Consider the following 19,920-nt stretch of genomic DNA (forward strand, 5'->3'; position numbering starts at 1 on the left):
TGGGTTCTAGTGAACCAATAAGAGACCACACACACACACACACCTCTATTCAGGACATTATTCAAGGTGAAGCAATGCAGAGATTTAGCCTCAACTCAATAACACTAAATTCCTTTTGGAGCAGAGGACAAGGTGGAGCTTGCAGGACAGGGCAAGGTGGGACAGGACAGGACAAGGTGGGACAGAACAGGGCAAGTTAGGGCCTATTTTGGTTTAATTATCCCAGAGAATAACATCTTGTGAGCAATACCTACTTCTGCTATCTTTAAGCTGCACGTGCGGGAGTCAAAACATCACCCTCTTAGTCTAAACATACCCTTGTGCATTCTCCTGACGGTGTACACTGAGTGTACAAAACATTAGGAACACCTGCTCTTTCCATGTCCTAGACTGACCAGGTGAATCCAGGTGAAAGCTATGATCCCTTACTGATGTCACTTGTTAAATCCACTTCAAATCAGTGTAGAAGGGGAGGAGACATGTTAAAGAAGCCCTGAGACATGGATTGTGTCTGTGTGCCATTCAGAGGGTGAACGGGCAAGACAAAATTGAAGTGTCTTTGAACAGGGTATGGTAGTAGGTGCCTGGAGGACCGGTTTGAGTGTGTCAATAACTGCAACGCTGCAGGGTTTTTCACACTCAACGGACATCCAGCCAACTTGACACAACTCTGGGAAGCATTATCATCAACATTTATGATGAGTATTTCTGTGGAATCGATGTGGCTATGCAAAATCACTGGAAGATTAGTGATTAATTTTCTCTCTATTTGTGCCTTTTGTGACTCCTCTTTTTGGCTGGAAAAATGGCTGTGTTTTTCTGTGGCTTGGTGGTGACCAAACATAATCGTTTGTGGTGCTTTCACTGTAAAGCCTATTTGAAAATCGGACACTGTGGTGGGATTAACAAGATGATTACCTTTAAAACAGTATAATATACATGTTAGAGGAATTTTAATTATGAGATTTCTGTATATCACTTAATATGCCAATTGCTGTTGCTGATTAAAAAAAAAAAATCATAAAATGTTGATTATGTTCCCTGGTATCCATAGATGAGGTCCGTTTGTAATTTGAGAGCACTACCCCTTAACTTGATAGTTAGTGAAGGAGACAGGAACAGTTTTCCGTTACCAGGAATGCAGTGTCTGGATCCAACCCACACAACCAAACCAAAACACTTCTTCCATGACCATTTACAAGCATCGCAAACCTCACCAAACTACTTACCAGACCGACCACATATTTTTACCCACTGTAGGTCTGTACGGGGGCAATAAGGGCATTTAAATTAGCAAAGGTCGAAACATTGTTCAGACAAGTCTTTGATTGACTTGGTGACCTGTACTGACTCCTCCGGAATATCAAGTTAAGACTTCTTCCTAATTTCAATAAAACATTTTCAAACCAAGTGAGCAGTGGACAGATCTGTCCCTACTAGCTTCTTCTCTTTGGGGTAGTAAAACCACATGCGAGTTTCCTCACAGTTCCAGACCCTATCCTTCTCCATGTTTGTAGCCCTCACCACCGACCAAGCCATGCGTGACCACATCTGTTCTGGGAATGCCAGCCCCGTCTGAAAACTGCTTTTGTTATAGTAAAGGTATCCTTTGTTTCTTTCCCTGAGACAAATATTGTAACAGCTGTTATGGGGGCAATATCAGAGCTCTGGACCGAGTTTTCAGGCACATAATAAATAGTTCCAGTTTCCTCAAGGGGAGGAAGAGCGGGGCAGAATAGGAGTGAAGGCCAGAGAGGAAGGATTGTGCCAAAGCCTCATACCAACGAGTGGAGCACTGAAAAGGCACCTAGTTATTTATCTCCCACCCCCTCTCTCCCTCTGCCAACTGGACAGGACCAGCCATGTCTGTCTGTAGCACATACCTCAGAACCAGGCCTACAACCAGGCTCAACTCTTCTGTTCCTCCTCCTCCTTCCTCAGGAACACAACAGAGGATATTTTAAGACGTATAGGAGATGATCCAACTGGCAGGCTATAGCAGAGCCCTGTGACAGCCTCTCTCTATGGGGCCGTTCAGCTTTGCAATACAGAGTCCAAGCCCAGAATTGGACTGGCCTAGCCGGCTATGTGGTCCCAGTGACTGAAAAGCTGGACCCGTCCTCAGTCGTTGAGAGGAAGGAGAAAAATCATCTTTGACGAATCCAGACAAGGACATAACCTCCAAAACAATTTTTCCAACAGGCCTCACAGTACAAGAAAAGGACCACCTCTAGGCAACCTAGAGCATAGACTTGGAAGAGAAGAAGAGAACTCCAATGAGGTCTATTATGCTCTAGGATGTACAATGGCTCTACACAACATAGACTCACTGACAATATGACCCCCTTTGAGGTCAGAAATGAATCTTCATATCTGGACCCTCACTTTCAAAGGCAGAGGGAATTCTGAATAAGAATCTGAGGACATCTGGACCATGCCATCACTTTCAGAGGCAGAGGGAATTCCAAATAAAAATCTGACAACATCTGGACCGTACCAGATTAGCTAAAGAGCCGATCTGGAAAACAGTCAAATAATGACTGGATTATTGATACGACTGAATGAAAACATGGAGTCCCCACAGATAAGACAGGACAGACTCAGGTCCACAGAGCCTTAGCTGAAGACCGTTTGGCCATGGTGCTTCCCCTTGCTACCAAAGGGACTCCATTAAAAGAGTGCTCTAGTGAAGTAGTGAGGAGTAGTTGTGAGAGTCAGAGAGGGGAGTGTTGATCTAATAAAACTCAGCTTTCCTCTCTCTCTGCTTCTGGTCTTGCCTTGCTGACAGGCTAGGCAGGGTGTAGTCACTGTGAGCAGAGGAGCATGTGAATAACATACTGAGAGGGACGAGAAAGAGAGAGGACGAGAGAGGAGAGAGCGGATGGAGAGAGTGAGACAGAGGGAGAGCAAGAGAGGGACATATTGTCCTAAGAACGAGTACGCTCCACTCTAATATCCCCAGGAGGAAGGCCCTTAATTCATGAGATACAGATGCATGCAACACATGTGCAGTGTGTGTGTGTGTGTGTGTGTGTGTGTGTGTGTGTGTGTGTGTGTGTGTGTGTGTCTGTGTCTTGCCTGTGAAGAGGCTGAAGAAGCGTTTGCAACGCACGCTGTCCCGTACTAGCAGGGTGTAGGCCACAGGCCCGTCCTCAAACTCCATGTGGATACTCTGGGAGCCCAGTCCCACCTCCAGGTAACTCAGTTCTGTGATTCCACGGCTGTCCCTCTTCTGCAGCCAATCACAAGGCTGCCCTCTGCAAGGAAAAGAACAATGAAGATGGGAAAGTGTGAAAGTATTATTTTAAATGCATATATCCCAGCCTATTACCTTTGTTTCCTTGAGTCTACTCACGTTTAAGGTGTATATGTTTTTGTTTGAGCATTGTTTGTTTCTGCAATTTGTCAGACACCCACAGACAACCAAGTCACAGATTGCACCTTTAAAAAGCAGTGAAAGGTCATCATAAGAATATCACACTGTTGCGCAACCAAACTTGGCCGTTACACAACTTCCAGGGAGTGCTCAGGATAGCAGGGGTGTGGCCTTCTGGGGTCAGAATCCCAGTAACTTTATAGGGACCGTCGCAGCATGAGACTCAGGCCTGTCCAACACCGTACTGCTCACACTCCTGGGAGGAAGCGGAGGCAAGCCAACATGCTTTTGATGAGAAAAAAAAAGCCATTGATACAGGGCGTACAAAGTCCTTGATATAGTGTTCGCACTATATCAGAGGGAACGCGGAGCCACTGATATAGGACATGGGAGCAGTGGCTGGGGAGATGTCTTTGTGGTGGCCCTACACCAGGGCTGTAATGGGTTTGAAGATGTGGCCCAGAAAGTCTGTTAGTATTGGGATGTGGTGGGTTGCATAAAGCTGTGGTGATCCTATAGTGTTGGTCTGCTCCCTACCACACCTGTTGCTTCTGTCCCTATAAATGTCATATATAGCTTTATAGAATAAACTGTAATCTACAGACCAAATGCCTCTACAGACAATACCTTCATGACAAGCACTGTGACCACAGAATGGGTACTTGAATGTTTATTTTTATTCCAGCCTTCTCTTGTGTGATGCTCTTCAGTGTGACAGGTCAGGTGGTTAACTTACTCCATGTCGGATGTCACTTCCAGGAAGTAGATGCGTTGATCAGACACCACCAGGAACGAGGGGAACTCCACCGGATCACCAAACATCACGGTCGACACCTACAACAAAGATAAGATGTGGAATCTTTAACGTGTGTACAACACTTAACTGCTGCAAATAACTGTCCCTGAGGAAAATGCATTCAGAGCTCTTCTTAAACAGACTGTATAAGAACAGATCGGTTCCTGTTTAAAAAACACCTAGAGTAAGGTCTAGCAACAAAGTCACATCAATCTTCATTGAATACTGAGTAGGCCCAAAAATAAAACAGCTGAGCTGTTGAAAGAGAGCCAGAGGGGAGAGAAGCACGAGTGACAAGATAAATAAACATCAGATGAATGAGCATGTTATGAGCTGGATCTCCTGTCTCCTGCTGGGGTTGCTTGTGTCCTCTTGGCTCCTCGTCCAGGTGTCCTGAGCAGTAAACCAATACCCCTCCGCTCCACAGGGCTCCCAGCATGCATTACACATGGAGGAGCTCATCCAAGGTCATGGTGTGGTGGGTGGGGGTGGCGATGAAGAGATGGGGGGGGGGGTGTGAACAGTACAGCCAGAGAACAGCCAGGGGCACAAAAGCAGCCAGGAGCAGATCACAAGAGCTGGAGTCGACCGGTTTTGGCTGGGTTAGCAGTTCATGGAACTTCTGAGCAGAACTGCTGTGACTAGAATCAGCCAGGTCACTGAACTGTTAACCGTTGTCAGAACATTGGTTCTGCTAACCTTGAGAAAGGAGTGGAGCTCCTCTTCCTCTTCAAACACCTCCACATCTAGGAAGAGCTTCAGCCGATGGTCCACCGCCTCATAGTCCTCTGAGAGAAGGTCCAACTGGCCTACAGACACACAGGTCAGAATAGTGTTAGGGTAACATTTATAACCAACACACTGGGACAGCAGTTAGCTTATAACCAACACACAGGGACACCAGTTAGCTTATCATAACCAACACACAGTGACAGCAGTTAGCTAAGCATAACCGACACAAAAGGTAAAGCAGTTAGCTTAGCATAACCAACACAGACATACAGCAATAGTTTACAAACAGTAGTTAGTATGCAACAGCTAACAGACCCAATAACATTTTGGCTATGTAGTCTCCCTACTTCCCCTTTTAAACAAATATATTTTCCAGTTATTACCTTGTCAGATCACAATACAAACTGATAAAAGGGATGGGTATCTCATAAATGAACATATAGATTTAAGCCTCCCTCCTACTAAATCTAAACGGTCTCTAAACTGTAGTTTATGTTGTCACTGTATAGTAAATCTAACTTGGCATAGGGCTGCTGGTCCATTTAGTGCAAGGTGACACACATACACCCCAGAGACAATAGATAGTAACTAACTGCCAGGAAACTGGCCTATTGACTTTGTGGCCATCATTCACTAGGCCTCTCTGAATCTGGTCCAATGCTACATATATCACTGAGCAGAAGTGTCTATAGCTAAAACAAGAGTATTCAAATGTTGCATTTACACCTGAGTCTTTCCACTCAGTTCATCTCAACGAGTCTAACATTCCCTTTTTGATGAGCGATATTCAGATCAATGTGTCCCAAATACATGGAAATCAGATCAGAGTTGTTTTTCATCTATATGTAGTAAACTGGTGTTAGACTAAAGGACTTGTTCAACAAAATAGATGCGTCTTCATCCTCTCAGTTGTCTCAAATTAGCGTCAGCTCAGCGGCTGATGAAGTGCTTTGGGATGGGACTCTGCAGTGGCGTGTGGTTTTTAAACAAGGATTCCATGTTGTCAGTCATTCAGCATCTGTCTGTTACAGTATACCACAGAGGGAAATATAAAGGTCTATTATACTGTGTATATACAGCATTTATACCCCCTCTCCTCTCTCCATTCCATTGTCTTCTCTGTGGAGGCTAAAGCATTCCTTCCTCTCCCATCAGTTCTAATAGTAACGGTCTTACTAAACCATATGAGATGTTACTGTAAGACCCACAGACAGAGACCCAAGGGGCCAGCCTGGAAGACTGTCACCAACGTCAAATAACCTCCTATGGATTGTTGTGTTACACTCCTTCTTGAAAAATCTAAATATGCATTTCCTCCTTGTCTCCTATAACTGGGGCCCTGTGTTTTGGACAATCATCTCACATGACCTGGATTTGAACCTTTATTTTAAGCCTTTTCCAGAAATGTGAATTACACCAAACATGAAAGCAATTGTCTGAGGATGGTGCTGGACCGACTAACATAAAGGGAAAAAAGGGGGCCATTTGATGAAAAATCTTTAAATAAAAAGGTTCAAATCCAGGTCATGTCATCACTTTTATTTAAGGATAATATCCATTTTATGACTTCATCTGATGGCTGATAAAAACCAAAGGACCCAATCAAACAATGTTATTTTGTTCCTGCCTTTCCCCATGACAATACACAGATGTTATATCTTAGCAATAACATTGGTTATTGCAGAAGTATTCAACATTATATATTATGACCACCTGGACTGGCTTGTTCTGCATGCTGATCCTGGGGTCCAGGTGAGGTAGCACTAACAGTATAACTGTAGCTCCCTGCTATACCTCCTTTACTCTGGCCCTCTGTACTGTAGAAGCTGGCAGGTTGGGACAGGCTCCGGTCATAGCTCTGGTCCTCCCAGGTCTCCCCCAAGGAGAAGGAGCTTCCCTTGGCTGAGAAGAAGGAGGTGGGGTCCATGGAGATGCTGGTCTGGATAGTGTCCTGGGGTGAGGCCTTTATGGCAGGGCTGCCGAAGTGGCTGACCCTGGCAGAGGAAGGACCTTCCATGGTGGGGTCCTAAAAACAGAGGGAGGGGGAATATTGGAGATTTATTGACACTACGGCGGGGCCTGAAAGCTGACTGGGAATACTTGGTCTAGGGTAATCAAACTGACTGGGAATACTTGGTCTAGGGTAATCAAACTGACTGGGAATACTTGGTCCAGGGTAATCAAACCGACTGGGAATACTTGGTCCAGGGTAATCAAACTGACTGGGAATACTTGGTCTAGGGTAATCAAACTGGGGTACGCGCAATGCCGTCAGGGGTACGCCAAATAAAAATGTGATTCACATTTTTAAAAACATTTTCAAACAGTCCATTTAGATTTTTCAACGGGGCTATACATTTGGGTGAGTTCCCCCCCTCGCCCGAGTAGCCTCGTTTCACTGCCAAAAAAATGTAACGAGCTCATGTTCAGCGAGATAACACATTGTCAAATACAGGTAGCCTAGTCAAATCATTAACATCCAATCACGGTTACTCTCTCACGGGAAATACACTAACGGTCCGTATGTAGCCAAAACATAGCTGCTGCTCATTCCGCTGGCTGCTGGTGGTTAACGGTTACTCTCTCACGGGAATTACACTAACGGTCCGTATGTAGCCAAAACGTAGCTGCTGCTCATTCCGCTGGCTGCTGGTGGTTAACGGTTACTCTCTCACGGGAATTACACTAACGGTCCGTATGTAGCCAAAACGTAGCTGCTGCTCATTCCGTTTGCTGCTGGTGATTAACGGTTACTCTCTCACGGGAATTACACTAACGGTCCGTATGTAGCCAAAACGTAGCTGCTGCTCATTCCGTTTGCTGCTGGTGGTTAACGGTTACTCTCTCACGGGAATTACACTAACGGTCCGTATGTAGCCAAAACGTAGCTGCTGCTCATTCCGTTTGCTGCTGGTGGTTAACGGTTACTCTCTCACGGGAATTACACTAACGGTCTGTATGTAGCCAAAACGTAGCTGCTGCTCATTCCGCTGGCTGCTGGTGGTTAACGGTTACTCTCTCACGGGAATTACACTAACGGTCCGTATGTAGCCAAAACGTAGCTGCTGCTCATTCCGTTTGCTGCTGGTGGTTAACGGTTACTCTCTCACGGGAATTACACTAACGGTCCCGTTTGCTGCTGGTGTTAGCCAAAACGTCCGTATGTAGCCAGCTGCTGCTCATTCCGTTTGCTGCTGGTGGTTAACTCTCTCACGGTTCCGTATGTAGCCAAAACGTAGCTGCTGCTCATTCCGTTTGCTGCTGGTGGTTAACGGTTACTCTCTCACGGGAATTACACTAACGGTCCGTATGTAGCCAAAACGTAGCTGCTGCTCATTCCGTTTGCTGCTGGTGGTTAACGGTTACTCTCTCAAATTACACTAACGGTCGTATGCTGCTGCTCATTCCGTTTGCTGCTGGTGGTTAACGGTTACTCTCTCACGGGAATTACACTAACGGTCCGTATGTAGCCAAAACGTAGCTGCTGCTCATTCCGTTTGCTGCTGGTGGTTAACGGTTACTCTCTCACGGGAATTACACTAACGGTCCGTATGTAGCCAAAACGTAGCTGCTGCTCATTCCGTTTGCTGGTGGTGTTTTAGAAAAGTAAGGCCCGCGTCCATAGAGACACATACCAGCTCCACTGGTAGTACTGCTACTACCAGCAGTCCTACACCTGCACCAGTCGACGACAATTTGTTCTGCTTCCACGAGCACATCCAATGCTGGAATCAGTAATTCTACATTTGTTGTTAGCCCAGGTAGCATGGACACTGACAGATGTGAATCTGATGCAGCCGAAGAGCTACTGACCCCTTACTCGGGAGAGCACCGAACAACAAACAGGGATGTTGGACCATCGAAGAGGCGCAAATATAATGAACTACATTGATTTGGGGTTCACTTGTATTGGGAGTAGTGCCTTTCCTCAGCCACAGTGTGTTATATGTGCAAAAGTACTATCTCACAACTCGATGAAACCGTCAATCTCACGCAGACATTTAGAAACAGAACATGCCTATTTGAAAAATAAGCCACAGGAGTTTGAGCGAGAATTAAGACGTATGATTAGTAAAAGCAACAGATATCATTAATAAGAAGGGGCTAGAAGCGTCTTATATGTTGAGCTACCGAGTGACTAGTACAGGCAAGACCCATACTATTGTGGAGGACTTAATTCTTCCTGCTGCCGCGGATATCGCTGGAACAATGCTGGGGAAAAGTCCCAAAAAACTAGAGACAATGCCTTCATCAAACAACACTGTTTCACGATACATCAGTGACATGGCAGGAGATGTTTTGAAACAATTACTGCTTCACAAACAAGCCAGTGAATTCTATGCATTACAGCTGGATGAGTCAACAGACGTGGCGGGCCTGGCACAGCTCCTCTGACCTGTTACGTTTGTGGGGGGTCAATTAAGGAAGACATGCACGTGCAAGCAGTTGCTTCAGATGCTACTTGGGTACACTGCAGCTTCCGATGCTACTTGGGTACACTGCAGCTTCCGATGCTACTTGGGTACACTGCAGCTTCCGATGCTACTTGGGTACACTGCAGCATCCACAGAGAGGCTCTTGCTGCCAAGGGAATATTTTCTGCATTATGCAATGATATGGGCAGTGACCTTGTACCGCTTTTACAACATACTGGTGTGCTGGTTATCATGGGGCAAAGTATTGACACGTTTAAAAAAATTAAAAAGAATTGAGAGACCAGCTTAAAGTTCTTTACTGACCATAATTTTCACTTGTCTGACCGCTTGCATGATGAGGAGTTTCTCACACGACTGGCCTATCTGGGTGATGTTTTTTCTCGCATGAATGATCTGAATCTGGGATTACAGGGACTCTCCGCAACTATATTCAATGTGCGGGACAGAATTGTGGCTATGATTAAGAAGTTGGAGCTCTTCTCTGTCTGCATTAACAAGGACAACACACAGGTCTTTCCATCATTGTATGATTTTTTGCGTGCAAATGAACTCAAGCTTACGGACAATGTCAAATGTGATATTGTGAAGCACCTAAGCAAGTTGGGTGCGCAATTATGCAGGTACTTTCCTGGAACAGACGACACAAACAACTGGATTCATTATCCTTTTCATGCCCTGCCTCCAGTCCACTTACCGATATCTGAACAAGAGAGCCTCGTCAAAATTGCAACAAGCGGTTCTGTGTAAATGTAATTTAGCCAGATTTCTGGATTGGGCTGCGCTCAGAGTATCCTGCCTTGGGGAATCGCACTGTTAAGACACCGATGCCCTTTGCAACGAAGTACCTATGAGAGAGTGGATTAACAGCCCCCACAAACATGAAAACTACACAGGCATAGGCTGTGTGTGGAAAATGATTTAAGACAGACTCTCTTCAATACAACACAACATAGCAGAGTTGTGTGCGTCCTGTCAAGCACACCCTTCTCATTAACCTGTGGCGAGTTCTTCACAATTTTCAATAAACAAATAAGGTTTTATGTAAGATGGTTAAATAAAGAGCAAAATTACTTTTTATTATCATCATCATCATCCTGGTCCTATAAGAGCTCTTTTCACTTCCCACGAGCCGGGTTGTAACAAAAACTCATTCTTATGTTTTCTAAATGTATCTTATAGTGTGTGTGTGGCAGGCTTACAATGATTGCAAAAAATAAAAAATATTTGAGAGTGCGCTGACCCTGTGCTAGAGGGGGTACGCAGCTGGAGGTTGAATGTTTGAAGTAGTACGGGACTATAAAAAGTTTGGGAACCACTGCCCTAGACTTTAAAAACATGTTCATCATACAACAACATATTTAAATAAATCATAGACTATAAAATCTCAAACCTTGTTACCAGGGTGATTGGGTAGAGGTGTATCTCTGTGGTTGAAGGTAAAGTGTCGGTCAGTCCCGTCTTGGCATGGGGAACCATGGACGGGCGTACTGGTGGAGGGAGCCGATTGGCCAGCCAGCTGGACCACATGATCACTACCACACTCAGGACAGATGACGGTACTTCCTGAAGACGTTGTGTAAATTGACAATTAACAGAAAATAAATACATGGTTTCAAGTGTTATACTTCAGTGTGAATTCGTACGTATTGGTAAATTAGTGTATGCTGTAATGGTTTCATTTCTGTACACAAAAAGACACAAAATTCTGTCCATAATCTGCTCTTTAAAAACAGAGATAATGACTAGATACTTCAGCATTCCCTTGGTGTAGATGTCGTACTCAGCATATAAAAGGAATATGACGAACTACATTCCAACTACAAGTTACAACTGTCAAAAACTGTAGAAATCTCCCTGAGCTCTGGGCATGTCAGAGCATGTAGTCATTTCAGGTCTGGGTTGTTGAAGACCAGGAGATGAGAGCTAAGCTGATACCAAGTGCTTCAAGCTATCTGTCTCCGCTAATTCAATCGGTTAGTTAGTCGTCTGTGGGATCAGCAGTCAAGCGATAAAAGACAAAACAGGAATGAAAAGCTACATTTGGCGTGTGAGTGATTTGTTCTGGTAAATTAGTACTTTAGAGAGTTGATTAAAATAGTTGATAGATAGAAGAATATAGATAGAAGAACCTCACAATCACTTTCAACAAAGTTTTGACAGCCAATTTATAAGGAAAGAAATGTGGTCGCTTGGACCATAGCCGTTATGCCTGTTGCCATAGTAACTTCAAGAGGCTTTAGAACGACTTGTCATCGGACCTCCGCCCACATCTGCGTGACGTCTGTCAGGGCAGGAAGATAAGGTGATCCTGCACGCTGCCAGTAGAGCCCTGTCCTTAAGATCAGACCTGGAGATCTCTATCAGAGAGATGGAGATGACTGAACATGAGCAAAATAAAAGGACACACCAACATAAAGTGTCTGAATATGGCGTTGGGCCACCACGATGTGCAAAAACAGCTTCAATGCGCCTGGGCATAGATTCTACAAGTGTCTGGAACTCTATTAGAGGGATGTGACACCATTCATCCATGAGACATTCCATCATTTAGTGTTGTTGATGGTGGTAGAAAAACACTGTCTCAGACGCCGGTCCAGAATCTCCGATAAGTGTAGGGATGGGCGATATGGCCTACAAATCACCTCAAAATTTTCAAACTCATGGGCTGAGTAACGATATATAACTTGATTTTTTAATCTATATTCTCTAATTAATATTTTTTTTGTACAATTAAAAAGGTCAAATACACTGCATTTCAAACAGTCAGTAATAATCAAATGAATTCAGGTTTGTGAAATTATACCTAGGCTAAATATAAGCCTTCCACAACCAAGACCCACATCATGTCCTATTTGTTAAAATGTTTACCAGAACTAAGCATAACACACATTCACTAATAATGACTAACTTCTTGTGGCAGGCATTACAGAAAATGAACACAGGTCTCATGCAGTGCCTAAAAAACAGAAATACCTTGTTAACATAAATTAGCTCAGATGCATCTTGTTTCTTTCCATTGATCATCATTGAGATGTTTCTACAACTTGGAGTCCACCTGTGGTAAATTCGATTGATATAAAGGTCCCACAGTTGACAGTGCATGTCAGAGAAAAAACCAAGCCATGAGGTCGAAGGAATTGTCCGTAGAGCTCCGAGACAGGATTGTGTTAAGGCACAGATCTGGGCAAGGGTACCAAAACATTTCTGTAGCATTGAAGGTCCCCAAGAACACAGTGGCCTCCATTATTCTTAAATGAAAGAAGTATGGAACCACCAAGACTCTTCCTAGAGCTGGCCACCCGGCCAAACTGAGCAATCAGGGGAGAAAAGCCTTGGTCAGGGAGGTGACCAAGAACCCGATTGTTACAGCTCCAGAGTTCCTCTGTGGAGATGGGAGAACCTTCTAGAAGGACAACCATCTCTGCAGCACTCCACCAATCAGGCCTTAATGGTAGAGTGGCCAGACGGGAGCCACTCCTTAGTAAAAGGCACATAACAGCCCGCTTGGAGTTGACCAAAAGGCACCTAAAAGACTCTCAGACCATGAGAACAATATTCTCTGGTCTGATGAAACCAAGAGTGAACTCTTTGGCCGGAATGCCAAGCGTCACATCTGGAGGAAACCTGGCACCATCCCTATGGTGAAGCATGGTGGTGGGCAGCATCGTGCTGTGGGAATGTTTTTCAGCAGCAGGGACTGGGAGACTAGTCAGGATTGAGGAAAAGATGAACGGAGCAAAAGTACAGAGATATCCTTGAACAAAACCTGCTCCAGAGCGTTCACGACCTCAGACTGGGGCGAAGGTTCAACTTCCAACAGGACAATGACCCTAAGCACACAGCCAAGGCAACACAAGAGTGGCTTCGGGACAAGTCTCTGAATGGTGTGGCATGCTTCTAGCGTCATATCTAAGAAGACGCGATGCTGTAATCTCTGCCAAAGGTGCTTCAACAAAGTACTGAGTAAAGGGCCTGAAGACTTACAGTACCAGTCAAAAGTTTGGACACACCTACTCATTCAGGATTTTTCTTTATTTGTACTATTTTCTACATTGTAGAATAATAGAAGACATGAAAACTATTAAATATAATAAAATCATGTGGTAACCAAAAAAAGTGTTAAACTAAAATATATTTTACATTTGAGTTTCTTCAAAGTAGCCACCCATTGCCTTGATGACAGCTTTGCACATTATTGGCATTCTCTCAACCAGCTTCATGAGGTAGTCACCTGGAATGCATTTCAATTAACAGGTGTGCCTTGTTAAAAGTTCATTTGTGGAATTTCTTTCCTTCTTAATGCTTTTGAGCCAATCAGTTATGTTGTGACAAGGTTGGGGTGGTATACAGAAGATAGCCCTATTTGGTAAAAGACCAAGTCCATATTATGGCAAGAACAGCTCAAATAAGCAAAGAGAAACGACAGTCCATCATTACGTTAAGACATGAAGGTCAGTTACTGTGGAACATTTCAAGAATTTGAAAGTTTCTTCAAGTGCAGTTGCAAAAACCATAAAGAGCTATGATGAAACTGGCTCTCCTGAGGACCGCCATAGGAAAGGAAAACCCAGAGTTACCTCTGCTGTAGAGGATAAGTTCATTAGAGTTACCCGCCCCAGAAATGGCAGAAACTCAAATATTAAATATTTTGATTTGTTTAACACTTTTTTGGTTACTACATGATTCCATATGCGTTATTTCTTAGTTTTGATGTCTACACTATTATTCTACAATGTAGAATATAGTACAAATAAAGAAAAACCCTTGAATGAGGTGTCCAAACTTTTGACTGGTACTGTATGTAAATGTCATGTTGTTGTTTTTCTTCAATAAATTAGCAAACATTTCAACAACAAAAAAACTGTTTGTGCTTTGTCATTATAGGATGTTGCGAGTAGATTGATGAGAAAAAGAAAAAAAACAATTTAATCCATGTTAGAATAAGGCTGTATGGAAAAAGGGATCTGTATACTTTCCAAAGGCACTGTAAACAATCACTTAAGCACAAGCCCACATTATTATGAGTAGCCAGCTAATCTTTATATTTATATTTCATGTCTAACCAACTTGGATCTAAACTCAGCAAAAAAATGAAATGTCCTCTCACTGTCAACTGTGTTTATTTTCAGCAAACTTCACATGAGTAAATATTTGTATGAACATAAGATTCAAGAACTGGGACATAGTTTGATAGACTCTGGTCTCCACTATTCAACTATATTTCAAACTGGACAGAGTGAACGGGGTGACTAGGGAAATGCGCAGATACATGTTGTGTAAGGTACTGTAAAACCTAAAAATCAATTATTGGCCCATCGTCTCAGCGAATGCTTGAAATAGCTGATAAGAACCTTGATAGTGCTGCTGGAAGTGTTATATGTTTTTTTGTGCGTTTTTATTTTAATTTAGTTTTTGAGTACGTGTGCGTGTGTGTGTGTATGTATGCACCAAGGAAAATAAATAGATTAAGAAAAATAAATGCTTTTATTTGACTTTATCATTCATTTTAATTGTATTTTTATTTTTTCAAATGTATTATTATTTATTTATTTTATTATTATTATTATTATTATTATTTTTAAAGCCTGTCACATCTGTGAATGTGGAATGTGTTTTGCTGGTTGATTGAAAAACAAGAAAACTTAATAAAACTTTAAATTGAAAAGAAAAGAACTGGGACATAAACTGAACAAGTTCCACAGACATGTGACTAACAGAAATGGAATAATGTGTCCCTGAACAAAGGGGGGGGGGGGGGTCAACATCAAAAGTATCAGTCAGTATCTGGTGTGGCCACCAGCTGCATGAAGTACTGCAGTGCATCTCCTCCTCATGGACTGCACCAGATTTGCCCGTTCTTGCTGTGAGATGTTACTCCACTCTTCCACCAAGGCACCTGCAAGTTCCCAGACATTTCTGGGGGGGGGGGGGGGGGGTGGCCCTAGCCCTCCGATCCAACAGGTCCCAGACGTGCTCAATGGGATTGAGATCCGGGCTCTTCGCTGGCCATGGCAGAACACTGACATTCCTGTCTTGCAGGAGATCAGCCATACTGCTCATTCTGTGCATGGTGGCATTATCATGCTGGAGGGTCATGTCAGGATGAGCCTGCAGGAAGGGTACCACATGATGGAGGAGGATGTCTTCCTTGTAATGCACAGCGTTGAGATGCGCAGACTAGCTGGCTGGTGTGTTTACGGACATATTCAATCAATACCGATCCCAGTCTGCTGTTCCCACATGCTTCAAGAGGGCCACCATTGTTCCTGTTCCCAAGAAAGCTAAGGTAACTGAGCTAAACGACTACCGCCCCGTAGCACTCACTTCCGTCATCATGAAGTGCTTTGAGAGACTAGTCAAGGACCATATCACCTCCACCCTACCCGACACCCTAGACCCACTCCAATTTGCTTACCGCCCAAATAGGTCCACAGACAATGCAATCTCAACCACACTACACACTGCCCTAACCCATCTGGACAAAAGGAATACCTATGTGAGAATGCTGTTCATCGACCACAGCTCAGCATTTAACACCATAGTACCCTCCAAACTCGTCATCAAGCTCAAGACCCTGGGTCTCAACCCCGCTCTGTGCAACTGGACTTCCTGACAGGCCGCCCCCAGGTGGTGAGGGTAGGTAACAACATCTCCACCCCGCTGATCCTCAACACTGGGGCCCCACAAGGGTGCGTTCTGAGCCCTCTCCTGTACTCCCTGTTCACCCACGACTGTGTGGCCACGCACGCCTCCAACTCAATCACCAAGTTTGCGGACGACACAAGTGGTAGGTTTGATTACCAACAACGAAGAGACGGCCTACAGGGAGGAGGTGAGGGCCCTCGGCGTGTGGTGTCAGGAAAATAACCTCACACAACGTCAACAAAACTAAGGAGATGATTGTGGACTTCAGGAAACAGCAGAGGGAACACAACCCCTATCCACATCGATGGAACAGTAGTGGAGAGGGTAGTAAGTTTTAAGTTCCTCGGCGTACACATCACAGACAAACTGAATTGGTCCACCCACACAGACAGCATCGTGAAGAAGGCGCAGCAGCGCCTCTTCAACCTCAGGAGGCTGAAGAAATTCGGCTCGTCACCAAAAGCACTCACAAACTTCTACAGATGCACAATCGAGAGCATCCTGGCGGGCTGTATCACCGCCTGGTAGGGCAACTGCTCCGCCCACAACCGTAAGGCTCTCCAGAGGGTAGTGAGGTCTGCACAACGCATCACCGGGGGCAAACTACCTTCCCTCCAGGACACCTACACCACCCGATGTCACAGGAAGGCCATAAAGATCATCAAGGACAACAACCACCCGAGCCACTGCCTGTTCACCCCGCTATCATCCAGAAGGCGAGGTCAGTACAGGTGCATCAAAGCTGGGACCGAGAGACTGAAAAACAGCTTCTATCTCAAGGCCATCAGATTGTTAAACAGCCACCACTAACATTGAGTGGCTGCTGCCAACACACTGACTCAACACCAGCCACTTTAATAATGGGAATTGATGTAAAAATATATCACTAGCCACTTTAAACAATGCTTCTTAATATAATGTTTACATACCCTACATTATTTCTCATATGTATACGTATATACTGTACTCTATATCATCTACTGCATCTTTATGTAATACATGTATCACTAGCCACTTTAACTATGCCACTTTGTTTACATACTCATCTCATATGTATATACTGTACTCGATACCATCTACTGCATCTTGCCTATGCCGCTCTGTGCCATCACTCATTCATATATCTTTATGTACATATTCTTTATCCCTTTACACTTGTGTGTATAAGGTAGTAGTTTTGGAATTGTTACTTAGATGACTCGTTGGTTATTACTGCATTGTCGGAACTAGAAGCACAAGCATTTCACTACACTCGCATTAACATCTGCTAACCATGTGTATGTGACAAATCAAATTTGATTTGATTGCTTGCGATGACAACAAGCGCAGTCCGATGATGCTGTGACACACCGCCCCAGACCATGACGGACCCTCCACCTCCAAAACGATCCCGCTGCAGAGTACAGGCCTCGGTGTAATGCTTGTTCCTTCGACGATACACGTGAATCTGACCATCAGCCCTGGTGAGACAAAAACCATGACTCGTCAGTGAAGAGCACCTTTTTCCAGTCCTGTCTGGTCCAACGACGGTGGGTTTGTACACATAGGCGACGTAGTTGCTGGTTATGTCTGGTGATGACCTGCCTTTACAACAGGCCTTCAAGCCCTCAGTCCAGCCTCTCTTAACCTATTGCGGACAGTCTGAGCATTGATGGAGGGATTGTGCGTTCCTGCTGTAACTCGGCAGTTGTTGTTGCCATCCTGTACCTGTCCCGTAGGTGTGATATTCGGATGTACCGATCCTGTGCAGGTGTTGTTACACGTGGTCTGCCACTGCGAGGACGATCAGCTGTCCGTCCTGTCTCCCTGTAGCGCCGTTTTAGGCGTCTCATAGTACAGACATTGCAATTTATTGCCCGGGCCACATCTGCAGTCCTCATGCCTCCTTGCAGCAAGCCTAAGGCACGTTCACGCAGATGAGCAGGGACCCTGGGCATCTTTCTTTTGGTCTTTTTTAGAGTCAGTAGAAAGGCTTCTTTAGTGTCCTAACTGTGACCTTAATTGCCTACCGTGTGTAAGCTGTTAGTGTCTTAACGACCGTTCCACAGGTGCATGTTCATTAATTGTTTATGGTTCATTGAACCATAAGCATGAAAAACAGTGTTTAAACCCTTTACAATGAAGATCTGTGAAGCTATTTTATTTTTATTTTTTTACAAATTATCTTTGAAAGACAGGGTCCTGAAAAAGGTACGTTTCTTTTTTTGCTGAGTTTATTTGCTGGCCAACAAGGTAGAACAGTCAAATTGTTATAAAACACCCTTCTGTCCATCTCCAACTGTTTGAACAGCATGCTAGCCTGTCCACTTTGTTCAGATGTTGAAATCAAGTGGCCTATCTTATTTCTCAGAATAAGAACGAGTTGCCAATTCCTTAAGTAATTGTGCTTTATGCTTATTGCTCATTTATAAAAGACTAGACAGCATGTATAACGATCTTTGAATAAAATGCTGCTAGCGGAACATGGTACCAAACTGACCATTCATGTTCCACAATCAATGTTCATCAATGCTCTTGTTTTAATAGCGTCTGCTCTGCACACTTTGAGGAGTTGAGACAGGTCAACTTCTCTATTACAGTAAAATAATGTCTCAATGTGTTTTTGGTTTCCACATAACAGATTATGTTAGACTAAGCCTCAAACGCAAATAGCGAGTTGTAACTGCTTATCAGAGGAGGAAGTGATCTCATCTTTGTTGTTGGGGGAGGGGAGAGGGGCTTGGTGTGTGTAAACAGAGGTTTCACTCTCGCCAAAATTGTGTTTCTATGGCCTTATTTTGGACTGAAGCTTGTCGCCTGCCTCCCTAAATTTTGTATAAGGACTCTGAATTGTTAGGGTGGAGACATAAGCATCTTGTCATTATATATAGATCTCTGGTGTAAATAGGAAGGTGAACACAGCACAGAGGAGCGAAGGACACAAGACCAAAAATACACCAGAACAAGCAGAGATAAACTGCTCATAAAAACTCAAATAAAAACTTGATTCTTGCAATACAGGCATTTGGAATATCCTGTGAAAACATACATTTGAATTAATCAAATTCATTCAATATAAATCGTCCTGCCCTAAGTACGTTTTCAATTGGGTTGAGATTTGGTGACAGACACACACACACCCTTTAAACCCCCTGTGCTCCTTTGAGACACCGCTTTCAAAGTCACTCGGATATCTTCTTCTAGCCATGGTAACCAAAATAATGGGCATGTGATGGTCTGTGTGTGGTGTGTGCATGTGATGGTCTGCGTGTGGGGTGGTCTGTGTGTGGGGTGAGTGTGATGGTGTGTGGATGGTCTGTGTGTGTGATGGTCTGTGTGTGTGTATATGTGCTGGTCTGTGTGTGTGTGTGTGTGTTTTGCACAGAGGGAGAGAGAAGAAAAAAAATGGAATACTAACCAATTGGGGCAGCAGGTAGCCTAGCGTTGGGCTAGTAACCGAAAGGTTGCAAGTTCGAATCCCAGAGCAGACAAGGTACAAATCTGTCGTTCTGCCCCTGAACAAGGCAGTTAACCCACTGTTCCTAGGCCATCATTGAACATAATAATTTGTTCTTAACTGACTTGCCTAGTTAAATAAAGGTAAAATAAAATAAATAATTGACATCGGTTTGGATATTGTAATATTTGAATAACTGTGCCGGTCCCTAGCATGCGTGCATGAGTGTTACTGTACGAGTGTGCCTCTCTCACCCAATCCATCTTCTCTGCACTTGTTTTTCTTCTCCTCCTGCTCTTCCAGTCCTGTCCATCCTCTCAATCTCCCTCTGTCCTCCTGCTCCTTCCCTCCCTGCTGTGTGAACTCTGACCCACAGCGGAGACACTGCAGGCAGACACAGCTGGGACGACCCTCCACGACCCGCCGCTCATTCTCCTCCACCACCCGCGACAGGACCTCTGTCAGTGCCTAGCAACAACACCCGCCCCGCCGTATTTAC

General features: G+C 44.2%; 1 protein-coding gene across 7 annotated transcripts in view; it reads right to left on the bottom strand.

Moving 5' to 3' along the window:
- Positions 1–19,920, bottom strand: part of LOC124007616 (serine/threonine-protein kinase 11-interacting protein-like) — a 47,005-nt gene that overhangs the window by 19,867 nt on the left and 7,218 nt on the right. For 5 of the 7 annotated variants that reach the window (XM_046318244.1, XM_046318245.1, XM_046318243.1 and 2 more), the window contains 6 exons: positions 19,676–19,889; positions 10,731–10,903; positions 6,618–6,930; positions 4,872–4,981; positions 4,113–4,210; positions 3,079–3,257 (listed from right to left, as the gene is read on the bottom strand). In XM_046318244.1, coding sequence (XP_046174200.1) covers positions 3,079–3,257; positions 4,113–4,210; positions 4,872–4,981; positions 6,618–6,930; positions 10,731–10,903; positions 19,676–19,889 — 1,087 coding nt within the window. The remainder of the gene's footprint in view (positions 1–3,078; positions 3,258–4,112; positions 4,211–4,871; positions 4,982–6,617; positions 6,931–10,730; positions 10,904–19,675; positions 19,890–19,920) is intronic. The other 2 variants (XM_046318246.1, XM_046318249.1) reach the window with 2 other exon arrangements.

This window comes from Oncorhynchus gorbuscha, linkage group LG21, assembly GCF_021184085.1.
Source record: "Oncorhynchus gorbuscha isolate QuinsamMale2020 ecotype Even-year linkage group LG21, OgorEven_v1.0, whole genome shotgun sequence".
In the NCBI taxonomy this organism is placed as follows: domain Eukaryota; kingdom Metazoa; phylum Chordata; class Actinopteri; order Salmoniformes; family Salmonidae; genus Oncorhynchus; species Oncorhynchus gorbuscha.